The 24,737-nt window shown below is 36.7% G+C and overlaps 2 protein-coding genes and 1 pseudogene across 2 annotated transcripts; 2 read left to right on the top strand and 1 right to left on the bottom strand.

Annotated features, from left to right (window-relative positions):
- Positions 1 to 300: 300 nt before the first annotated feature.
- LOC130460889 (uncharacterized) lies at positions 301 to 1,420 on the top strand. The gene is made up of 2 exons (XM_056828649.1): positions 301 to 572; positions 861 to 1,420. The coding sequence occupies exon 2, from the start codon at positions 862 to 864 to the stop codon at positions 1,309 to 1,311; it is 450 nt and encodes a 149-aa protein (XP_056684627.1). The 5' UTR covers positions 301 to 572; position 861; the 3' UTR covers positions 1,312 to 1,420.
- Positions 1,421 to 1,699: 279 nt separating this feature from the next.
- On the bottom strand, positions 1,700 to 6,645 carry LOC110788469 (uncharacterized). Its single transcript, XM_021993109.2, has 5 exons — positions 6,190 to 6,645; positions 3,503 to 5,666; positions 3,272 to 3,415; positions 2,263 to 3,129; positions 1,700 to 2,159 (listed from the first exon to the last, which is right to left on the bottom strand). Exons 1-5 carry the CDS (start codon positions 6,267 to 6,269, stop codon positions 1,887 to 1,889), a joined length of 3,528 nt encoding a protein of 1,175 aa, XP_021848801.2. The 5' UTR covers positions 6,270 to 6,645; the 3' UTR covers positions 1,700 to 1,886.
- On the top strand, positions 6,360 to 24,737 carry LOC110800044 (senescence-specific cysteine protease SAG39-like; annotated as a pseudogene).

Raw genomic sequence — 24,737 nt, 5'->3', positions numbered from 1 at the left:
CTCTCTTGCTAACACAGGAACTCTTGGCTATGAGTCTGTAATAGTTCTTGTGGATATTCGGAACTCTTGATATGTAACTGTGTTGCTCCTCTTGTGACTTCAAACTGGAACAGATACAACTTCCAGCTCTGAAACTCCATTGACTGTTCCAAGTGTACCTCAGGAACTTCACCAGTTTATTCAAGTTCCTATCCTAATAGAAACTTGGGCATATGCCTGTTCAAAGTCATTTAGCAACCATAATCAGGAAGTTTGCAATATGTGTGTGTCATCAACCAAAACTTAGGAACAACACTACCTTATAAAAAAGTTTTTTAATTTTGCTACCTTATAAGTTTGTTTAGTTTGAGTAACACTACCTTGTAACAGTTTCTGTCAAATTCCTCCGTTTGTGGGCCCCACCTCCAACGGCTATATTCAACTGCTTAACTCCCTTTCCCCCTTATTTAAACTTCCTGTAAAGTTTTATCAACCACATTCAACCAATTTTTCGGAAAAACATCAAGAAATCTGGGCAATTTTTTTCTCAAAGCAAGATTCGCAATTTGGTTGAGGAATCGAGTAACCTAAAGGTGAGTGCATTAAATTCGTTCTTGTTCTTGAATTTCTGGGTTTATTTTTTCAATTTAGGGTTTTTGTTCTTGTTCAATTTTATTAAATTCGAATCCTTTTGATAAATTTAGCGTTTGAAACCTTTGAATTGTCATGTGAAAACAACTACATTGCAAAATTGGGTTCTTGAATTGACTAAAAATGTGGGTATTCGTGGTTTAAAATATCAATTTTGATCGTTATTTGCAATTTGGGGGTTTTTGATTGAGAAATCAAATACTAATAATTAGTTGTTTTAACTGTTGCAGGATGTCGAGTGGGTCTCCTTGTGCTTCAAAAAAATGTTATTGTGGCATTCCATCCAAGATGTTGACATCGTGGACAACTGATAACCCGGGGAGAAAATTCCTGACTTGTAAGTTCTCTGATGTACACACTGGTAGGAAAGGATGTGGTTGGTTTTATTGGGTTGATCCTGATGTTGTGGAGTGGCAAAGAGTCGTGACGAATGAACTGGTGGTGGAGAAGAGATTGCTGAAAACAGAGTTGAGGGTCATGATGACAGAATTGCAGAAGTTGGAGGATGACAAAGCCCTTCTTGTTGCTGCCAATGAGAGGCTTGAAAGGATATGCAATGGTGGAGTGGCTGGAATGAAGGGGACAAAGGATAAGGGCCAAGAAATTGTCCATTCTGTATTTTGGTTTGTTGTAGGATTAGTTGTTTGTTGTGTGTTGAAGTTTGTAATGAAGTTCCTCTAGTGTAAACGCGACAATGGAACGGGAAATTGGATTTCATGTAATGTAATGTAATGTTGTTGACATTAGTTGACTCTAATCATTTAATAATGGTAATTCTAGCTTATGACAATATCTTTTTGCATTAACTTGTGTTCGATTATTAGCTCCGTTTAATTGTGTACCGATTAAAACTTGGTTAGTATACGTGCTCGTTTCACCTGTCATTCACCACAGAGGATAAATCTATAAATTAGGTAAAGTCCTTGAAGTCAACGGGAGTCAACTTTGGTCCATTGACTTAGTTTAAATGGAGGACAAATTTTTCTCAAATGAACCACACCTGAACATCATATATTCATAACAACAATTCAACAAGTGAACAACAAGAACAACAACTTGTTAAACCTGCACTTAACTGAAACGAGCCACGCGTGAGCCGAGCTCGAACGTCAAATATAATTAAGGGGCAAATGAATCTTTACACAGTGTTCCAATGTAAACCTTGCACCTAATTACAATTGTCATTGCCAAAATGTAACCTTGTTGCTAATTAGAAACCTTAACTACTTGTTCAAAGGAATTACAACCAACAATACTTAAATATGCCACACTGGTTTCTTTGTTGTCTGCAATTTGGGTCTGAGTTTTGGAGGGAGTGATGTTTGAGGCTGATGAGTTGATGTTTGGCTGGATGGACCTGGATGCTGACTTGCTGTCTGACCTGGTTGCTGACTTGAGGTCTGACTGAGTGGAGGAGGTTGATAACTCCCTGTCTGACTGGATTGAGGTGGAGCATTAAATGTCTGTTGCATGGTAGCTGCACTTGAGTTTTGTTGCTGTGGTTGAGTGACTGATTCAGCATTATACCTCTGCATACACAACAGAAACACATATTGTTAATGACAATAGAAACACAGAAACAGATTCAGCTCTAAACAACAGAAACAATGTAAATACATGACAAAAACTCACCCTTAAAACTCTTGCAGCCCTCTTGTTTCTGTCAGCAACAACCCATGGGTTCTTGGAGGGATCCCTCCCTGGTTCCTTGGGCTGAATAACACCAGGTGGATTATTGCACTTTCTCTTGTTGTGGCCTGGTTGTTTACAGTTTGAGCAGTTATTCGGCTTTTTCCCTCGCTTCACAAACCTCTCCTCAGCATCCTCACCTGCTTCTTTCTTTCTCTTATGTGACTTAGGCCTTCCTGGCATTTTCCTTAACAGTGGAGGCAAAGGTCGAGGCAAATCTGTTTTCTTCCACTGCTTCATCCCGGGCATTGGCTTGATATGAGGCGAGTAAGTTGCTAAGTATTTGGCCTTTGAGTAACACTCATGAACAAAATCTTCAGGCCTCCACCTCTTCTTCACAATACATGCATAAGCATGTGGACATGGTATTCCCGTTAACTCCCACCTAAAGCATGTGCATGTCAACTCCTTCAAATCTACCACATGCCTATCAAAAGCAGTTTCCACCTCCCACTCATCTAATCTAGAAGGACAGACTATACAATTCAAAGATGCTTCATAAACCCAAGCTAAAACCTTCTCAACAAATGGCATAAACCTCCCCTCATACTTTTGAATACCCTCCCACTTCTCAGCATTCCTTCTCATTACGTACCTCCTAATCCAATCTAGGCAGGTTATTATTGGTTTATCCCTAGCTTCCCTTATCACAGCATTAAATGTCTCACAAAGGTTGTTGAGCAACATGTTAGACCTAGAATTCGATCCAAATGCATGTCTACACCAATGAACAGGAGGTATGTCACTCAAGTAGTTATATGCATCCTCGTTTAGCTCTTTGATTTCAGCCATGTAAGAATCATGCCAATGCTATACATGTAACAAACAAAAACAAGGATGACATCAACAAACAATAACGAATCCATTATAGGCTGAAAGCAACTAAATCTAAGAATACGAGTCCATTTCTAACATGAAAGCCTAAATGCAACCAAGTTGAAGAATAGCAAACCTTAGTTGTTGATCTTGCTGCTGCCCAAAACAGGTCCTTATAGGCTGTGCCACTGAATTTATTCTTGAAGTTAGCCCATATGTGTCTAGCACAAAATCTGACCTCGGCTTTTGAACTCACAACAGATATAGCATCCAATAGTCCCTGAATTGAAACAATAAACAGAAACACAAGGTTAGTAAACCATCCAGAAACTGTACCTCATTGAACAAAAGAATAAAACTATATTACCTTTTGCCTATCAGACATAAGAGTCAATCCTTCTCCGTCATGGTGTCCTATGTCCTTCATCAGCAAATCAAGAAACCATGTCCAACTGTCAGCATTCTCAACTTCCACCACTGCCCAAGCTACGGGAGAAATATTGTTATTTCCATCTTTGCTCACAGCCACTAAGATCATTCCTGGATGAGCCCCTTTAAGGTGACAACCATCTACTCCAATCAGGGGCCTACATCCATTCTTAAAACCCACTTTGAGAGCCTCAAAACAGACGTACAATCTTTGAAAGAACGGAGTGGGGTTGTCTCTAATCTGGCATTGTACATAGGCTGAAGAACCAGGATTGTATTGAAGAATTGCATACCCATAGTCATACACAGCAGCATACTCATCTGCAGCATCCCCATACAGAATCAATTTGGCTCTAGCCCTAGCAAACCATGACTTGTAGTATCCAATATGTAGCCCCGTTTCCTTGTAAACCCTTTCCCTAAACTTAACAAGCCTCCAATATGGTTCTGACCTCCACTCCTCCAAATACTTCTCAGCTAACCACTCCGATGTGATTTTAGAACTTGAATGAACCACACCACAAGTATGCTTTAACCTTAAAGACTTGATCTGAAACGTTTCTTCCATCCTTAGTTTCTTCACATGAATCTTAAACCTACACTTATGTGGATCATCACACACACACTTTACAAGCTTTGCATGCTTTTTATCCCATGGACAACTACATCTATACCTACAATACACACTCACCCTCTTCCTTCCATTATGAAGAAGGTAGTAATCGTAGTGGTTCTCGATCGAATGATACCTTATCGCTTTCCTAACAGCATGAACACTCGGGAACTTTAAACCCAAACTGAGCACAATCTTTTTCTTGAAGTCTGACTCTGGATTAAAGGTAGGGTATGGATCTACTTCATCATCTGAACCACAAAGACTTCTAAGCTCCTCTGAATCATAATCCACCTCATGTTCTAGATCCACTTGTTCTTCCACCTCAGGTGCTAGATCCACTTGTTCTTCCACCTCAGGTGCTGCAACCTTATCTACCCTCTTATTTCCCCTCAACACAGTAGACAATGGCTCACAGAACAACTCATCCTCCTCTAGTTGTTTTCTGTCCTCTTCCCCTGGTTCAAACTCCACATCTAAATCTGAAAAGTCTGAATCACTTTCAGACCAATCACCAAACTCATCATTTTCAAATAAACAGTCCCCAGGATCCTTTTTCTTTCCTTTCCCCTTTTTCTTCCCTACTTTTCCTGCTTTTCCTTTGACCTTTTTCCCCTTCTGTGCTACACTCTTTCTCCTAGGGGTAGAGGTCTTCAAATCTGGACTAAGAAGAGGTGGGTTTGCAGGCAGAGGTGTTTTTGAAGGTTTTGTGGGAGTGGTGGTGGTATGAGGAGGGATTTCTGTTGGTTCTGTACTTGGAGTGTGAGGATCAACTGAAGATATATTTGAGGGAATAGGTTTAGGAACACTTGCTTTGACAGTGGCTGAAGCAATTGGCTTTTTTAATTGGGTTTTGTTGGGTTCTTTTACAGTGGATGGATTCTCACTTGGCCCTGTACCCTTTCCCATGTAAATCACATCAGGATCAAAACCAAGCCTTGGGCTTCTCCTAACTAGGGAAAACTTTGACTGAAGTGGTTCCATTTTCACTTGTTTTAGGGTCACTGTTGATGGGCCAGCAGGTTTGGTTGTAATGGGCTGGGTCAGTGTTCTTTGTGGCCCAGAAGGATTGCTTTGTGTAGCTTGTTTCAGTGGTCTTGGTGGTTTAAAGTTGGCAGTTTGGTAGGTAACAGATGGGCCAATAAAAGCTGGTTTGGATTCCTCAATAATGTACAAAATCACCCTGTTAGACCCATCTTTTGTCTCCAATAACCTCCCTATATCATCATGAGTGTGTATAATCTTCCTACCCTTAGTCAAATTCATCCCATGTAGCCTAAACCATACACTGAAATTCTCAATAATCCTCCCTATAGTTCCACTCATCCCTTTCATTACAAGCTCCCTCAAACTAAAAACAGTTAACTCATGCAACCACACTGTCAATCTAGTATACAACTTCCCACCAACATAATCAGTTTCCCCCTTATTGAAAACAAACTTTCCCCCCATCCATATTGCAAGATCAATGTAACCCAACTGCTCATTCCTACAATTTTAATTACCACAAAAAATTAACTGCAAATCAACAGTGATTACAAAAAATTTAAAAAATCCCAAATCGAGTACATGTCCAAGTCCCAACTCGGGTACGTGTCCAAGTGTTCGACTTGGTTACACAACACGAACAAAAAAGTAACCACATGTAATCACTGTAAACTAATAAACTAATCAGTTATACTAATCTAATTTTTCCAATAATAAACAATTATTTCACAACACTAATCCAGAAACCCAATCCAGAAACCCTAGACATTAAAAAATTAGGGGTTTTTCAATTAAACAATCAATTAATCATTATTCACATTAAACAATCATTTAAACAATCATATTAAGGTTTCCAACAACATTAAACAATGAATTCGTGGATTTCAATGACAATAAAAAATTAGGGTTCTTGATTCAAAATTTCACAGTGCAATTAAAAAATTAGGGATTCCTAATTAAACAACTAATTAACCAATAATATCACATTAAACTACTAAAATCGCATTGTTTTAACTGTTTAATACCTGATTTGGGATCCACCTTGTCGGTTCGTTGGCATTATCCCCTTTCCCTTATCCTTTGGACCACTTCCTGTCGTTTTCATCTTTCCAAGATCTTCTTTTGGACCACTGCGCGTAATAAAGAGAAGAATCTCTTGACTTGAAGAAGATTCAGAAGTGTAGCATCATCAATTATGGCTTTAGGGTTTGTGGTTGAGATTGAAGGAGAGAAGAATAAATGTGAAGCAGAGGAAAAGAAAAATGACAGAGGAAAGAGAAAGGAGAAGATAGAAGTTGGTGGGAAAGCAAATGGAGGGAAACGTTGGAGGTGGGGCCCACAAACGGAGGAATTTGACAGAAACTGTTACAAGGTAGTGTTACTCAAACTAAACAAACTTATAAGGTAGCAAAATTAAAAAACTTTTTTATAAGGTAGTAATTCACAAAACGTCCAAACTTAAAGGTAGTGTTGCACAAAATTTCCTTTTTTTTTTGACGTCAAATTTTCGAGAATTTAAATAGGTTTCATACTATCGTTAGGCGATGTATACTTAAATTTGTACACACATACAAAGTACGTAATTAACCATAATCTTGTACCCCATAAAGTAATACTACATCTATTTTAAAAGGAAACTTTTGTTGTGAATAAACAAGAGAGATAAGAGAGAGAATAGGGTTGTGTCTATTATTCCATATAATACTGGGTATATATAGGATACAATAGTTAGGGTTTGACTGAACCCTAGAATATTCCGGAAATACTAATGGGGGTATAATGGGCATCCATATTATATTTTATAACACTCCCCCTTGGATGTCCATTATACAAAAATAAAATTTCTCTCTTAAAATAAAATATTTCCTAATGCGCGAACAATGCTGCCTCATTAAAAACCTTACCAGGAAAACCCAGTGGGAAAAACCCATGGTTAAGGGAAAAAGAGTGCAGCGCGCATCTACTCCCCCTCATGATTACATAACTTGAGATCTTTGATACGACGCAATCCAATCTGGTAAACTAATTTCTTGAAAGTAGCAGTTGGAAGCGCCTTGGTAAATAGGTCTGCCAAATTTTCACTTGAACGAATCTGCAGAACCTGTACATCACCATTCTTCTGCAGATCATGGGTGAAGAAGAATTTTGGTAAAATGTGCTTTGTTCTATCACCTTTGATGTATCCATCCTTGAGCTGTGCAATGCATGCTGCATTATCTTCATACATAACTGTTGGAGCTTCTTTCCCTGTGGAATGCCACAATCTATTCGTATATGTTGAATTACAGACCTTAACCATACACATTCACGACTAGCTTCGTGGATAGCTAAAATTTCTGCATGGTTAGAAGAAGTAGCTGCAATAGGTTGCTTCATGGAACGCCAAGAAATGGCAGTACCAACCACAGGTAAAAACATATCCTGTATTTTCAAACGTTCACTTGTATGCACTAGGTGAGTATTTATATCACCAGACTTTTGACAATAATACCTGAAATAAATATATTTTCTTGTACATAATATTACAAAATGTATCCTTAAATATTGGACATATATAAACCTTCTTCTGGAGGTTATAAGTAGTAGTAATCATCAATGTTGATCAAAATTTCTCTAATCATACTTTCATGATAATACATGATAAATAATAATATCACTGTCCAACTAAGGGTATAATGTAATTTATGGTTCTTCTGGACCATAAAATAAACTCAATGTAAGGACATTACATACTCTTATCTTAAAATTTTGAATCAACTCATATTTGTACAAGAATTCTTCCGTAAATAAACTAATATGTATATTTCATAATTCTCAAGTACTCAAACTATTGGTTAGACGACAGTTCAAAAACACTCTTCAAGAGTTTAGATAATATTTGATCAATGTTATGATATTCATATGTAAAACTTAAATGTGTAAGTACATCATGTATAAGTTCTTCAGGAACTCTTCTTATTGCATGATTCATAACATGCTATTAAATCAATATCATACATATACTTCTTTCGCAACTATTCGCCCATTGGAGTAAGAAACTCCTCTTATAATATTCATAAAGATGCAAATCCGTCTTACCATTCTTTGGATGCATATTCATATATGACATCATAATAATTTTGAAACATATATAACTTGATAAATGAAAATCAATCATGATAAAACACAAAACAAACTAAATGTATGATGAATGATGCATTTACATATTAACTACACATGTAAATGAATGTAAGACTCAAAATGCAAAACACTGTACAGTGTGGATATTTTAAATCCATATCTTGTTGGACTTCAGGTCCATGAGCTCATTTAATCATTATAGTTATGTCTACGTAGAAATAGACATAGATTTACGATCCCCTATTCAAAATCCATTATTTCTCGCATATGCATTATATTTCGGTTCCATCATATACCGGTATCATCAAAATTCTTCAAACATATATTGTGCATGCTATTCATTAATGATATCTGAATATTTATTCAATAGGTACCATTCTTCTTTTCTCATGGGCCATCTATTATAGTTCAGATATCTATACCACTGCAAGGGTATTTCATACACTATATAATAGTGTTTTCTTTCTTTTCAGAAATATTATCAACTGCATTATCTTGCCTTTTCATATAAATAATTTTGTAACTCATCATTATGCTGGAACCATATATATTATCTACACTTCAGGTGTAGAGATTTAAATAAATATTGGCAAAATATATTTCTCAACACTTACTATGTCTAACATCGATAACTATGACTAACATATACATTTATGTCTCTGAACATGTAAAACTTAATATAATTAAGTCATAGATATTTATGTCCAAACATACTTCCAGGACATATAGTTGGCATTTACACTTACTCATATGGGGATCAATATATTATCATTCAATTTTGCCAACTTATTCTAGCTCGTCTCCCCCTAAGTTGGGAAAATATTTTCAATATGTTACGGGGCATAAAAAATTTCACCAACTAAATAATACACTTTTCAACGTGTATTTTGATAAATACTACATCTTTTTGTTCTCTTCTGGAGATCAACATTGATTATGGGGAGTAGATATAATATGCAGTTGTTTTCTTCATATTTTCTCTTTTCGTGCTGACGTATGATAGCCCCGATCAAGAGATTTATGATGCTTATTTATGATACTTAAATCAATCATAAAATACTTGTAAACTTATTGGTGATCTTCAAGTCACCTACTATCATTCTGGTGAACTTCGGGTCACTTACTGTCATGGTGAACTTTAAATCACCTATCATTATACAATTTTTCAAAATCATTAATATCTCTTGTATTTATTTTCTCAATCAATTCATTATAACTATTCGATTGAAATACAACTCAACCTCATCATTGTCCTGCCTTTGAATATATACAACATACGAGGGAGTGTCAGCACATAAAATTTTATTTGACAAGAATTTTCAAATTCTCATAACGGGTGTTCTTAAACCCGGATGGCCTGGATTATCACATCATGCGCATATAATATCATATAAAATACTTCATTCGATAACTGCTGGTTATCTTCTCAAAGTGATCACTGTAATTATAGAATACTATAATTTGAACATATTGTGATGTGATATAACGACACAAACTGGTGTCCCAATTATAACGGCAAGACAATCTAAACAAAACTTATGAAAGATAGCTTGTACTCTTCAAGAGTATCCATTACAACTTTGGTACATATCACAAAAGTATACATCTTCAGAATGTAGTATATTACTCATGCTCATAAAGCGAGTCAATAACACGTGATCAAATATTTGTACCAAGTTTAACATATTGTATTATAATCCTGATCATATACTACTAATTTTATTATGTTGAGAGCTATCTCCCCCTTATCCTTGCATGTATATAAATTTGGTTCGGAGGGCGTGCTACAATGTCTATTAGACATATATTTTCATTATCTTTATACACCATGTTTATCTATAATTTATTCCCTTGTGCTGAGTACTAATAAAGCTCGACAAGATGTTTTGGTGTAATGGGCCCAACTTTTATTTAATATTTTCTCCGCAACCAACCAAAAATATAAAGTTTGAGTTTTCTCATCATTAACTTTTACCTGATTTTCATCATTTACAATCTCACTTCTTATGTGTATTTTGAAATTACATTCATAATCATTTATTCCGCCATGATTATACTATGTTTTACTTTCACATTCGTTCTCGATCATGACTATTGACATTATCTTTACCATTTTATTCATACATTTCTCATTCACTTCTGGGAATGGTTTACCTAGTTGAATGTGAGAATAATATTTTTCTTCAGGATTTCGGTATTTTGGTCTCATCCACCAAAAAGATAATATATGAACTATGTTTCTCAAAATTATCGTGTCTGCAGGACCATACTAGTTTCATGAAAGAAATGTAGGGTATCTTGACAACAAGATTTAGAAACTATTATAGTTTTCTAGGTCATATTTTCTTGTACTTCTCCAAAAAGGTCTACGGGCCTATTTTCACTTGTAAACAACAGTCAAGGGTATATTCGCATTTCAACATATAACACCCTTGATAAATAATTTTCTTCAGGGAAGAGCAAGACCACATATTTCAGTTCTTCAATATTATCTAGTAAATTCTATTATAAATTCTACTTGTTTTAGTAGATCAATACCCTTTTTCTCCATAGCGGTAACATACATTGGTCAAGTATCATTTTTATCTTGTTCTTGTTTGTTGACATCTTTGTCCCACTTCTGGTGGGGATATGAGTTATTTAGAGAGCCATCTCGGCCTCAAACTCGACCATATTCGTATTCACGCCCACGTCCATGACCACGTCCTCGACCACTTTTGTTGTGTGGTTTTTTCTTTCCCATTATGGGATGTCACATTCGCTTCAGGGAATGTAGCGGGACCAGTTGGACGTGAATCTTAATTTTTAATCAATAGCTCGTTATTATTATTATTTTCAGCCACAAGGAGACAAGATATAAGTACAAAATATTTCTTAATCTCTTTCCACTGTATTGTGTCTGCAGGACAACTTATTTGAGTGAAAGTTAGAATAGATTTTCTCCATTATTTTGGCATCAATGATTTTCTCCCCACATAATTTCAACTGTGAAGTAATTCTGAAAATAGCTGAGTTATATTGAGTTACAGACTTAAAGTCTTGTAGTCTTAAATGTAACCAGTCATAACGAGTTCTAGTATTATCACAGTTTTCTGTTGGTCATATGTTTCCTTTAGGTTACTCCAAAGGACTTGTAGATCTTTTACATCAAATTCTCAATTTTAAGACTCTAATGGAGGTGATGGCTAAGAAATATCATAGCTTTTTTCTGGTAATATCAAGGGCTCGAGTTTTGTAAGATTAGACATAACTCACTATACAAAATATTACAAATTAGGAATTATCTACAACAATAAATTAATTAAAAGAGACTTGTGTTTAACCAAAATAATGCAATATATCTTACAATAGCTGATCAGTTAAACAAAACAAATACGAATTAAGTCGAATACTTATTGCATATATAGCAATTGCGACATAATACAATTGCGGCAAAGAGATTATTGTGTTTGTGTTCGACATATATATTGCGCATAATGCAAACAATTACAGCAATATAACATCCCAGATTAAACAAACTAATAATGAAAACAAAGCACAATTAATAAATCAGCCATATACAAAAGTAATATGGGATTAACTAATCTGGGATTAAGTAAATAAATCAACCATATGTTAAGCATGATTTATAATAATCACATATGCCATAATCGTATATGTGAATATACAATTGCAGCCATATTAAACAATAGGTTATTGCTCCAATCGATTAACTTCAAATCATTAAAAGTTCACATAAGCAAAATAAATCACATTATTAAAAAGTAAAAAGTAGTAGAGCCGCAACCAAACCAAACATCAACAGTAATAATATCATCAAAAATAATCACATCAATCGAATAGCCGCAAGGTACTCCAAATTTTCAATCGCATGTATACTAATCTAATCGCATATAGCCGCATGTACATTATATCAATCTAAAATTTTCATTAATGATATTAGCGAGTATAATAACATTTACCTCAGTGATAGATGCATTCTTTTGTTTTTTGTCTGCTCAGTCGGTTAGGGTATGGTGCTGATAACGTGTTGTGAATAAACAAGAGAGATAAGAGAGAGAATAGGGTTGTGTCTATTATTCCATATAATACTGGGTATATATAGGATACAATAGTTAGGGTTTGACTGAACCCTAGAATATTCCGGAAATACTAATGGGGGTATAATGGGCATCCATATTATATTTCTTAACAAATTTGTAATTATTAATCCAATTTTTGCCCGATTTTCTTTAATTAAGCCTACCTATGCGATATTTCTAAATAATCCAACCTTTATGACCCAACTACTATTATTAAGTCTAACAAGTAACTAACCTGCTATAGGCGGTATTCATGCTTACGTGGCATATAACAATTATACTTTTTTTTTAAAAAAAAATTTCCCCTTATTTTCTTTAATTGCTATGGCTGGGGTAAAGCAATTGCCTGTTGGATCTGGATCTTGTTCAAATTCAAGGTTTTTTTTTCTTTCTAAATTTTCAACAAGACGACAATAACCAAAATCCCTCAACAAAAAAAAAAACTATATTATTGCAACAACTCGGGTTTTTACGAACTGACCATCAAGGAAGCCCAAAATTCAAAATTTACCAAAAAAGGAACAAAAACGCTAAGGTTCGTAAGTTCACATTCAATTGTACGATTTTGGAGACGAAATTTGAATGCGCGTGGATGAAGTCACCTATTTCCACAAGAAAATCGCTGATGATGTCATGAGCCAGTACAATTGTGGTTGAAGCAGCAGTAATAGAGGAGAGAGGAATTGAAACACGGTACAGAGAAGAGAAGGGTTAAGGGTTTTTTTTTAAAAAAATGAAATTTTTGTTTAGGTGGCAAGTGATGATGACGTGTCCAATATTTTAGGAGGGAAACCAACTTTAGGTTGTCAACGTTTTTAACGTTGACTTTGTAGCACGTAACCGGTCATCTAGGCTTAATAATAGTAGTTGGGTCATAAAGGTTGGATTATTTAGAAATATCGCATAGGTAGGCTTAATTAAAGAAAATCGGGCAAAGGTTGGATTAATAATTATAAATTTTCCTTGACTTTGTAGCAGGTAACCGGTCATCCAGGCTTAATAATAGTAGTTGGGTCATAAAGGTTGGATTATTTAGAAATATCGCATAGGTAGGTTTAATTAAAGAATACCGGGCAAAGGTTGAATTAATAATTACAAATTTTCCATTTCAAAAAGATATTAACATATATTTTACGTTTTAGTTTTCTCATCATCTTCTTAACATTATGCCTTATAGTTTATCCTTGACTTTTAGTTGCAAGATTTGTAAATTTACGTTTGCCAATGTATAATTTAAATAATTCATATATCTAGTTATAGATAAGTAAAATTATAAAATTTGATATTCTGAAAATATAATTTGAGAAGAAGCGTATAAGATTTCAAATTTGTACATATATTTCTCTTACATATAAATCACCAAAGGTGGCCAAAAGGAGTAATTGAGCAGTGCAAAATTTTAATTATATATATGTTTTAAACTCGTAGTAATCGATCGAAGGGATGAAGTATTATTATTATTGTCATGAAAATTACTACCTTACTCTAACAACAATTTACAAATAGAGGGTGCGTACGTTATATTTACGTAATGTTCACTAATCTGATTTTAACTTAACTAATTTGAACATATTAGTCATAAAATTTTTAACTAAGTGAAAATAAGGCGGATAAAACTACGGTTAAATATTATAATTAATCCATATTATAACAATGTAGAAGTATATATTTCTTTTTATGGTGCAAATGAGCCACAGGGGCGGGGATGATATTCGATTCCAGGATCACCTGGAACCGGGTTAGAAGCTCTAACCAACTGAGATATCCATCGCTCTCTACAATGTAGTAGTATATAAGTTTATAGAAATTGGAAATCATATTCTTAGTATGTATACTCAAATGAACGTCTACTTGCTGTAATCTTGTTTTTATATTTGAAACCATTTAAAACGCCAGATTGAGAATCATTGACACTGAATAGTGAGAACATAGATACTCAACTCCGCAAGTTATGGAGGATAATTAGTTAATTACAACTCGAGATTTGACGTCGTAATTTCCATGGTTTATAATTGACAACGTAGAATTTGGTTAAGAAAATACAAGTACAAACAAATTAAGGTTGCCTATAAAAGAAATACACATTGAGACCATTTTTTGCATCCATCTTAATTCTTAAGAACATTTACTTGTTTTCATTAAGCTTAATTAACATGGCTTTCACAAACCAACACTTCCAATTCTTATGTTTTTCCATAGTTGTTATCTTAGGGCTTTGGACCACCAAAGCCCTGGCACGTCCTCTCGATCATCCCAAGGCGACATTGTCTCTAAGAGAAAGTGAAGAGATTAATTGATACGGAGTATATTTAAACAGAATACCTTATGTTAAGTGTTTAATAGTGTTTAGGAAAGTAAAATTTGTTTCCTATCCTAATTCTTCTAGCTAGTGTCGTGTGTTGGCAGAAGCCTTTTGGCTCAAGGTTTTTCTTTGTATAAGTACTGCTTTGTTTCCTTCATTAATAAAGCGAGAGAAAATTGTGCGTATCTGTGTGTTTTAGCATGGTACCAGAGCCCTCAAGGCTAAAGAAACCCTAAACCTGTAACCATGGCAATAGATGGTGAAACTCCTCCTCCTACTCCACCTACAAAACTTGACTCATCCTCACCGTTCTTTGTAGGCCCTCAAGATCGCCCGGGCGATTTAATAACTCCTACGAAATTGAAGAGAGACAATTATGAAGATTGGGCAGCAGACGTAAGGACAGCTCTCAAATCTAAGAGAAAGTTCGGATTTTTGAACGGCACATACAGAAAACCGGAGCCTCCATGTACACAAGATGATTGGGAAACTTTACATGCTATGCTTGTTTCGTGGATCATGAACACTATCGATCCTGAGGTAAAAACTAACCTATCTAAATATGATGATGCGTACCTGTTGTGGAATCATCTGAAATCTCTTTACTCTGTGGTTAATGGACCTCGAATTCAACAATTAAAATCACGAATTGCTCGTTGTGAACAAACTGCTACTATGCCTGTGTCCACTTATTTTGGTAAACTCAATGTTTTGTGGGATGAATTAGGAAAACATGAACCTATCATTTGCTGCAAGTGTGGATTGTGTAAGTGTGAATTAGGGGCTGAACATGAGAAACGAAGGGAAGATAATAAATTGCAGGAATTTTTTATGGGACTTTATGCTCCGTATTATGCCCAAATACGGTCTAATTTGTTGTCTTATGATCCACTTCCTACCCTTGAGAAAGCTTTTAATCAAGTAATACAAGAAGAGAGGGTGAGATGTGGTGATGCTGATGAGGACACGGTGGAAAAGAAGCCCGAAGTGGTCGGCTTTTTCGTGAATACCCTTGGCCGTGGAAGAGGGCGAGTTGAGAAAGTAGATAAGTCTGGACTAATGTGCTCACACTGCAAGAAATCAGGCCATGAATTGGTCAATTGCTTTGATCTTCTTGGCTACCCTGAGTGGTGGGAAACTCGCTCACAAGGAAGGGGTAGTACAGGAAGGGGTAGAGGTGGTGGCCGCGGTAATTCAGGTCGCGGGCAATCTGTGCGTGCAAATGTAGCTGACACTGGCAGTGGTGCCCAGCCGGTGGGGCAGCCATTGTCAACTCCACCCCATGGATTTTCTGCAGATCAGTGGAAAACACTCGTTGCGGCCTTTGGTAATTCTAATACTTCTACGGATCATTTGAATGGTGAGTTGTTTAGTACATTGTGGATAATTGACACGGGGTGTTCAAATCACGTGACTGGTAATCTGTCATTAATGACAAACATAAAAGACGTAAATTTATGCCCAGTTGGACTACCTGATGGGAAAATAGTCCAAGCATGTAAAAAGGGGGACGTAAAACTCTCTAGTTCATTGATCCTCAATGATGTTCTATATGTTCCCTCCTTTAATTGTAATTTGCTTTCCGTATCACAACTTATTGCTAGCAAAAGTTGCTTTGTCACAATTACTAATAACATATGTGCTTTACAGGACCATCGTTCGAGGGAGCTGATTGGCACAGGTGAACTAAGGAATGGACTATACTATTTTCGGGATGTATCGACTGTGAAGGTGAAAATGGTGGCTGGTTCGAAGTCTTTGGTCTTGTGGCACGAGCGTTTGGGACATCCTTCTCAGAAAATAGTAAAATTACTTCCTTGTGTTAGTAGTAATAGTAAAGAAAGTTTGAATAAAATATGTGAAATATGCCACAAGGCTCAACACTCTAGAAGTATGTTTCCTTTAAGTACGAACAAAGCAAATTGTATGTTTGAGATAATACATTGTGACTTGTGGGGTCCTTATAATACAATTTCTTCAAGTGGAGCTAGTTATTTTTTAACTATTGTCGATGATTTTTCTCGTGCCGTGTGGGTGTACTTGTTAGTTGACAAGAAAGAAGTATTTAAGATTTTTATGTCGTTCATTGCAATGGTGGATAGACAATTTGGTAAACAAATAAAAGTAGTACGAAGTGATAATGGAACCGAGTTCAATTGTTTAAATGACTACTTTGTGGCTAACGGTATTATTTTCCAAACTTCTTGCGTTGGAACTCCTCAACAAAATGGTAGGGTAGAGAGAAAGCATCGACATATTTTAAATGTAGCACGAGCCCTTAGATTTCAAGGAAAATTGCCTCTTTATTTTTGGGGGGAATGTGTGCTAGCCGCGGCTCACCTTATCAATCGCACCCCATCTATGGTCCTAAATAAAAAGTGTCCGTATGAAATGTTGTTTGATGCCTTACCAAATTACGAAGAGTTACGTGTTTTTGGTTGTTTGTGTTTTTCTCATAATCAACGGACTAAAGGAGATAAATTTGCTAGTCGAAGTCGTAAATGTGTGTTTGTGGGATATCCGTTTGGTAAAAAGGGGTGGAAATTGTATGATCTTGATACTAAGGAATTTTTCGTATCCCGTGATGTGACGTTTTATGAGGAAATTTTCCCGTTTATAGATCAAACCACTGCAAATTTTGTGCTTGATAATACGTACGATGCTCCTTTTGCTGGAGGCAATGACTATGATTTTTTAGAAGAATTTAGTTTGATTGGAGATGAAAATGAGGAGTTAAATGGTGTAGTAAATGAAAATGAAAATGAGGAGTTAAGTGGAGTAGTAAATGAATTTAATAATGTAGAAGATAATGTGGAATTTGGTGTATTACGTGCTCACGATCATAATATGCCGAATGCAACAATGCCGCCTATTTCTAGCTCTTCAGTACCTCATACGGATGATCAACCAGTGGTTGTGGAAGCAGTTGGTGAAGAAAATTTGGGGAAAGGTTTACGTAATAAATTTCCCTCTGTGAAGCTACGTGATTATGTGACTCATACAGTATGCCAAAATAATCCATCTCCGAGTTCATCTGCGTCCGTCACTTCCTCAGGTAATCCTTATCCTATAGCATTCTATGTTAATTGTGACAAATTCTCTGTGCTCCACCGAATCTTCCTTGCAGCTATAACTGCAGGAAGCGAACCAAAATCATTTAAAGAAGCGATGAAAGATGCAGGATGGCGTGAAGCTATGCAAAAAGAAATTAATGCCCTTGAAGAAAATGGTACTTGGACCATGCACTAGTGGAAAAAACCCCTATTGTAGCCCCCTTGTTGAGGGGGGCATACATAAGCGCGCCTCAATAACCACTTGGTCAACGCGGGTCAAACATTTTAATAACAGGTTGAGGGGGGCTTTTCGGGTGTTCGCTTCTATAGAAGTTGTTGAAGGGGGCTTTTAATTGCCCCCCTCAATAGACACTAGCTAAAGGGGCGGGCTTATGTTTGTTTGCTTCAACAGGGCTTCACAAGATTTAAAACAATTAAAACATAATTTTCTCACCCTAAACCTTCTATTCCAACGCAAACGCATCTGAAGGAGTTCGAGTTCGCTGCTCTCCTCACCGCGCGGCTCCACCACCACCATCATCACCACCACCTTCCTCACCGCGCGGCTCCACCACCACCTAAAGGCGAGTTTCCCCCGACCGTCGTCTTTCCTACCACCGCGTGACTCTGTTTCACACAATCTGTCAAGGTTAGTTTATATTCGATTCAGTTTCTAAGACCATGAATTCCAGTATTTACTGCTTGAGTGCGACCTACAAATTGGGGTTTTGGCCGAGTCTAATGGAAAGAAGTTGAAGTTGAAATGATGATGAGTATATATATCTTAGGTCTATGTTGTTTTTTCAATCTTCTTTTTGTAGATTTGGGTTCTCATGTTTCTTAGATCTGAACCTGATGTTCATTGAATATTCGCATTTTGCTAATTGGTTAACGCTGTGTATTTTTGTTTATGAATATAAGCGATGGAGCTTATTAATTTTGTACTATGCTTTGCCCTAATTTCACTGTGTGTAAACACTGAGGAACAGGTAGTTTCTGGTATTATATTAGAGTACTATATTACTCTTGAAGCAACTGATGGTGACAACTGACATGAAGGGAAAGTGTGGCTGATGAACTCTACCGAAGTGCAGGACTTCAAGTTTGTGTGTGATGCTGATGTCCTGGAAGAGGGTTTTAGCAGCTAGGTATACACCAATACTACCACGTTTTCCCCTTGACCTCTGCGGTTTAGAATTTACTCTGCACTTTCTCTTGTCTCGTATTTTGGAATTATGCTTCATTAATTTCTGAAAATGTTATCAAATCTTTCGATTAAGTGTTTCCAAGAGAAATTTGATGCACGGTCAACATCCAGATAAAAAAAAATACAACCTTTTTGAACTTTTGAATTCGTTCCCATTTTGCAAATTGGACCGCCTTTTATGTACAAAATTTATCTAATTTGTTGTTCAATGTCTCACATTTTATTGCGATTTTTGACATATTGTCCTGATGATTAACTTTCAAATTTGGTTGTGTTTTGGCCTTCTAAATTTCGTTTAGATGCAAAATATGGTAGTGTTTGATTGGTAAACTTTTAATTCTCAGGTGATTTACGTGATTATGATCATAATGAGGGAATTTGGCATGAACATGGCGTATGGACCGTGCATTGGTTGTAAATTAGGATTAAATCCTCCTAAGGAGGTTGAAAACCTTTTAATTCAGACAAGGTTCACTCTGAGTCGTTATAGGATGGCCGTTTTTATCGTTGTGAGACTGCTGTAATGGTTGATGTCATCTGAATCCACATTTTCGACAGATAAGTTTTAGAGGTAGATGATGATCCTGCTCTTAAAATAATTGTGCAGTTCTCAGTGATATTAATCACTGGTTTTAAGCTTGAATATACAGCTTTTGATCATTGGTTCTGTATTCCTGAATGCCCGAAGACTGTCAAAACAACAATAGCCTGTAATTTTTGATGAAATTGATTATATTTGTCTTGTTATCGCGGCTTGCTAATAGCATCTGATACCTTCATTGAAATATTCATTTCTGAAATGTTTTAGTGGCAGGAGTGGAGTAAAGAACACTCCAAATTTAACAAATGCTAGTTTTGCATTCCTTTTATGCAGAATATGGAAACTGGAAGATGAGCTAGTTCCATATCACATTCTTTTATGTTTTGGAACTATTTATGAATACAAGTGATGGACCGATGGAATGTTTTATTTTTGCAGAATGATTTGTTCGAAGTTCACACTGTTGAAAATGGTTACTGCTACGATATATCGAGTACTATGTTACTCTTGAGGTAACTGTTGGTGACAAATCTGAGAACTGAGATGGAGGAGGTCTATGAAGCGAAAGTGTGGCTGATGAACTCCATGGAATTCAAGTATGTAGGTGGTGATGATGCCCTGGAAGAGCTGCAGAGGTGTTTTAGCAGCTAGGTATGTACTTCCATGACCCATCCGACTATGACTTGAATCTCTGAGTCTGGTGGTTTTTTCCAACTCCACTGTTAAACATGGAGTATTATAGATATTGTTCCACAGAGTAATAGCCATAAATATACAGAGTATGGTTTAGATTAAGGAAGTACAGTAAAGAACAGAATGTTCAGTAGTTGATTACCGCAACCTCTAACTTGCTAATTGTTCAATCACGGATCACTCGTCTTGTCAAAGTATCTGTATTTTTTTGTGGTAATTTCTCAGTGCAATTCAAATCTGTCTTTGTTACACTCGATCTCTATGATCTGAGGCATTTTTTCGAAATCCGAGACTGGTATATTTCTGTGCCCGAAACCATTCAAAAACACAAAACTTTTTTTGTGTTAAACTGGTCATCATTAACTAGCAGAAAAAAATACTAGTGTTCGCTACAAAAGAATGTGGGATCTACGGGTTGGCGGTACAGCCAATCGTAGTTAAACTCACAGGCTCCAGGATTCTATTTCTATTTTAAAGAAAATACTGCACTTAGAACTAAAGAAACTAAGGACTCATTTGATTCTTATTACATGACTAATATGCATTATTTTAACTTTCTAAAACTCATTTGAATCTATTTATGCACATTTAAGGCTCATTAGGTCGTTACAGGTCATGTTTAGAGCTAAAATGACATTTCCGCTCTCAACTTTGAACTAAAGAACCTAAGGACTCATTTGATTCTTATTACAGGATTAATATGCATTAGATATGTCTAAATTAGAGTTGTTCCACCAACTAATCTTGGTTTGACAGGCATCAGCTTTCCCGGACACTAGCTTGAATGCTCACAGAGCAATTAGAAGTACATGTTTAGTTGCATGGTTTTCAACAACTTAATTATCTCTATAGTCTGCAACTATATCTTTTAATTTTATGCTTCAGTGGAATGTAAAGATAATATCGGGAGTGTAAACTTTGGTACTCATATATATTCTCCTTCCAATTTCAGGGATCGAGTCGATTGGAATAAAGTCAACACGGCCTTAATTAAGCTTTGTAATGCATGATCTAAAGGGGCCTAAGTGGTTGGATTAGAGAAATTTGTTAGATTAGCTCTCTAGCCTTTTGTCTTTAGTTGTTAATATTAGTTGTAATTTGTTAGACTAGAGAGGTGTTTAAAAATGGTAAACGTACGTACTATATATACGCTTTGCTCTGTTGGGTTAATGTAAAAGAAGTTAATGTAATGATTTATTATATTTATCAAAGATAAGCAGATTCGTATCTTTGCTATTTTGGTGTTGATTGGTGTACAGGTTTCAATACTCAATGGAGTATATATCTAGATTTGGTTATTGCCACCTATTTTATATTTTAAAAGAATTTGAAAATAAAATTAATGTTGTTGAAGGGGGCTTTTAATGTACGCCTCAACAACATATGAATTTATGGCGCCAATGTATGGGTATTGGCGCAAAAATACAGGTCTGTTGTGGGGGGCATTTAAGAAGTGAGCCTCAACAGAGGTGTCTGTTGAGGCGGGCTTTTGGTAATGCCCCCCACAACAGGTCCTTTTTTTTCCTTTGGATTTGGGCTGTTGAGGGGGGCTTTTGAAAGCCCCCCACAACAGATGAGCTGTTGAGGCGAACAAAGCCCGCCTCAATAGCTCACTGAGCTGTTGAAGCCCCGTCTGTCGAAGCGGGCCTTGTTCGCCTCAATAGGCCCAAAATGCCCCCCTCAACAGGTATTTTTTCTACTAGTGATGGAGTTTCTTCCTCCAGGGAAGAAAGCCCTTGGTAGTCAATGGATTTATAGGATAAAGTTTCATGCAAGTGGTAACATTGAGCGTCTAAAAGCTCGATTGGTAGTGTTTGGCAATCATCAGGAAGAAGGTATTGATTATAATGAAACGTTTGCGCCTGTTGCAAAAATGGTTACAGTCAGGGTTTTCTTAGCCATTGCAGCATGTAAGAATTGGGAGCTGCATCAAATGGATGTTCACAATGCCTTTCTCCATGGTGATTTGGAGGAAGAAGTGTACATGAAACTTCCTCCAGGCTTTCAGACTTCAAACCCTAATATGGTGTGTCGACTTCGTAAGTCCTTGTATGGGCTTAAGCAAGCCCCTCGTTGTTGGTTTGCTAAACTTGTGACAGCTTTAAAGGCGTATGGGTTCCTGCAGTCGTATGCCGATTACTCGTTGTTCACCTTTACAAAGGGGAAAGTACAGATGAATGTGTTGGTGTATGTTGATGACTTGATTATTGCAGGAAATGATTCCGCTGCGTTGAAGGCCTTTAAAGATTATTTGAGTACGTGTTTTCATATGAAGGATCTTGGCGCCTTAAAGTACTTCTTGGGCATCGAGGTGGCTCGTGGCCCTGAAGGTATTTTTCTTTCTCAAAGGAAATATGCTCTTGATATTGTTGCAGAAAGTGGTTTGTTAGGCGGTAAACCAATCATGACACCAATGGAACAAAATCATAAATTGGCTCAAGCTAGTGGTGAATTAATTCATGATCCGGAGTTATATAGGCGCCTAGTTGGCCGTCTCATTTATCTTGCAGTCAGTAGGCCTGATTTGGCCTATTCTGTCCACGTCTTGTCTCAATTCATGCACACCCCTCGCCAAGAACATTGGGAGGCGGCATTGCGTGTAGTACGATATTTGAAAGGTACCCCGGGACAAGGTATTTTGCTTCGGGGGGATAGTAAACTTAGTCTCACTGGTTGGTGTGACTCGGATTGGGCAGCTTGTCCCTTAACTCGTCGCTCTCTCACTGGTTGGTTGGTGTTCCTTGGTAATTCCCCTATCTCTTGGAAAACCAAGAATCAACCTACCGTGGCTCGTTCGTCTGCAGAAGCGGAGTATCGTTCAATGGCTGCCGTTACTTGTGAACTTAAGTGGTTAAAAGGTTTGCTCCTTAGTTTGGGTGTTCACCATCCAAGTGCGATTAATTTGTATTGTGACAGTCAGTCTGCTCTTCATATTGCTCAAAATCCTGTGTTTCATGAACGTACTAAACATATTGAAGCAGACTGTCACTTTGTTCGTGATGCAATTCAAGAAGGTCTCATTCAACCTTCGTATGTCCCTACTGAAGTTCAGTTGGCAGATATATTTACAAAGGCGTTGGGTACTAAACAGTTTCAGTTTCTCCTTAGCAAGTTGGGCATTCTAAACTTACACGCTCCAACTTGAGGGGGGGTGAAGAGATTAATTGATACGGAGTATATTTAAACAGAATACCTTATGTTAAGTGTTTAATAGTGTTTAGGAAAGTAAAATTTGTTTCCTATCCTAATTCTTCTAGCTAGTGTCGTGTGTTGGCAGAAGCCTTTTGGCTCAAGGTTTTTCTTTGTATAAGTACTGCTTTGTTTCCTTCATTAATAAAGCGAGAGAACATTGTGCGTATCTGTGTGTTTTAGCAGAAAGACACGAGCTTTGGATGGCTCGACATGGACGTGTCTACAAGGATGAGATGGAGAAGGAGAAACGTTTCAACATATTCAAGAAGAATGTGGAACGTATAGAGAATTTCAATGGTAATAATACATCATCAACTAAATTGTACACATTGGGTACTAATGCTTTTAGTGATTTAACCACTGAGGAGTTTGTAACTTCTCACACGGGTTATAAGCGGCAATTTCAGTCAATGACAACCGGGTTTAGGTATGAAAATCTTAGTGAGGATGACATGCCGTCTTCAATTGATTGGAGGGAAAAAGGAGCCGTCACTTGGATTAAGAACCAACAAAAATGCGGTATGGAATTAATCTATCCAAAAACAAGCTTGAATTTGTTCGAAATTATTAATCTGATTGTTTAAACAAAAAATACAGGGTGTTGTTGGGCCTTCTCAGCAGTGGCAGCAGTGGAAGGGCTTAATTACATTAAAACAGGACAATTAATCTCACTTTCAGAGCAAGAACTCGTTGATTGTGTTTATGAAAACGGTTGCGATGGTGGCCAGATGACGAGAGCTTTTGGATTCATCCAACAAAACCAAGGAATTTCAACAGAAGACGCGTACCCATACAATGGATTTCAGACTCAGTGTGAAGCAACAACTATTGGCGGAAGTGGTGTGACAATTAATGGGTTTGAATCAATTCCTAAACGATGAGGCATCCTTAATGAAGGCAGTTTCACAACAGCCTGTCTCAGTTGGCATAGATGGAAGCGGGTTTGAGTTTATGTACTACATGGGAGGAGTCTTCCAAGGGGAGTGTGGCGAGGACATTACTCATGCTGTTACTGCTATTGGATATGGTACCGACACAGATGGGACTGATTATTGGTTGTTAAAGAACTCATGGGGAGAAACATGGGGTGAGAATGGGTTTAGGAAGATTATCAGAGGTCAGAATAAATGTGGTATCACATTGTTTGCTTCTTATCCTACATGATTTACTAATATGCAATGCATGGAACTTAAACGATTATCTCACCTACTAGTACTAGCTAGTTCTATGTACTAGCTATACTACGTATGTATAATGTATTATTTCAAAACTCCCATTTTGGACAATGTTTTTTTTTTTAAATTAATCTATACATGATTTTATTGTCCTCACTTTAAATTTATGTGAGGAGTATTTGAATTTGGGTGATTCTACAATGGTTGA

Source organism: Spinacia oleracea, chromosome 5, assembly GCF_020520425.1.
Source record: "Spinacia oleracea cultivar Varoflay chromosome 5, BTI_SOV_V1, whole genome shotgun sequence".
Lineage (NCBI taxonomy): Eukaryota > Viridiplantae > Streptophyta > Magnoliopsida > Caryophyllales > Amaranthaceae > Spinacia > Spinacia oleracea.
The sequence above is the reverse complement of the archived record's forward strand: the minus strand, read 5'-3'. Positions and strand labels throughout refer to the sequence as shown.

Excerpts from the sequence above, each read along its gene's own strand:
- LOC130460889 (XM_056828649.1), top strand. The coding sequence starts at position 862 with ATGTCGAGTGGGTCTCCTTGTGCTTCAAAAAAATGTTATTGTGGCATT.
- LOC110788469 (XM_021993109.2), bottom strand. The coding sequence starts at position 6,269 with ATGAAAACGACAGGAAGTGGTCCAAAGGATAAGGGAAAGGGGATAATG. Across the intron at positions 5,667-6,189 it reads CAAGGTGGATCCCAAATCAG|GAATGAGCAGTTGGGTTACA; the intron begins GTATTAAACAGT and ends TTAAAATTGTAG. Across the intron at positions 2,160-2,262 it reads GGGCTGCAAGAGTTTTAAGG|AGGTATAATGCTGAATCAGT; the intron begins GTGAGTTTTTGT and ends TTGTGTATGCAG.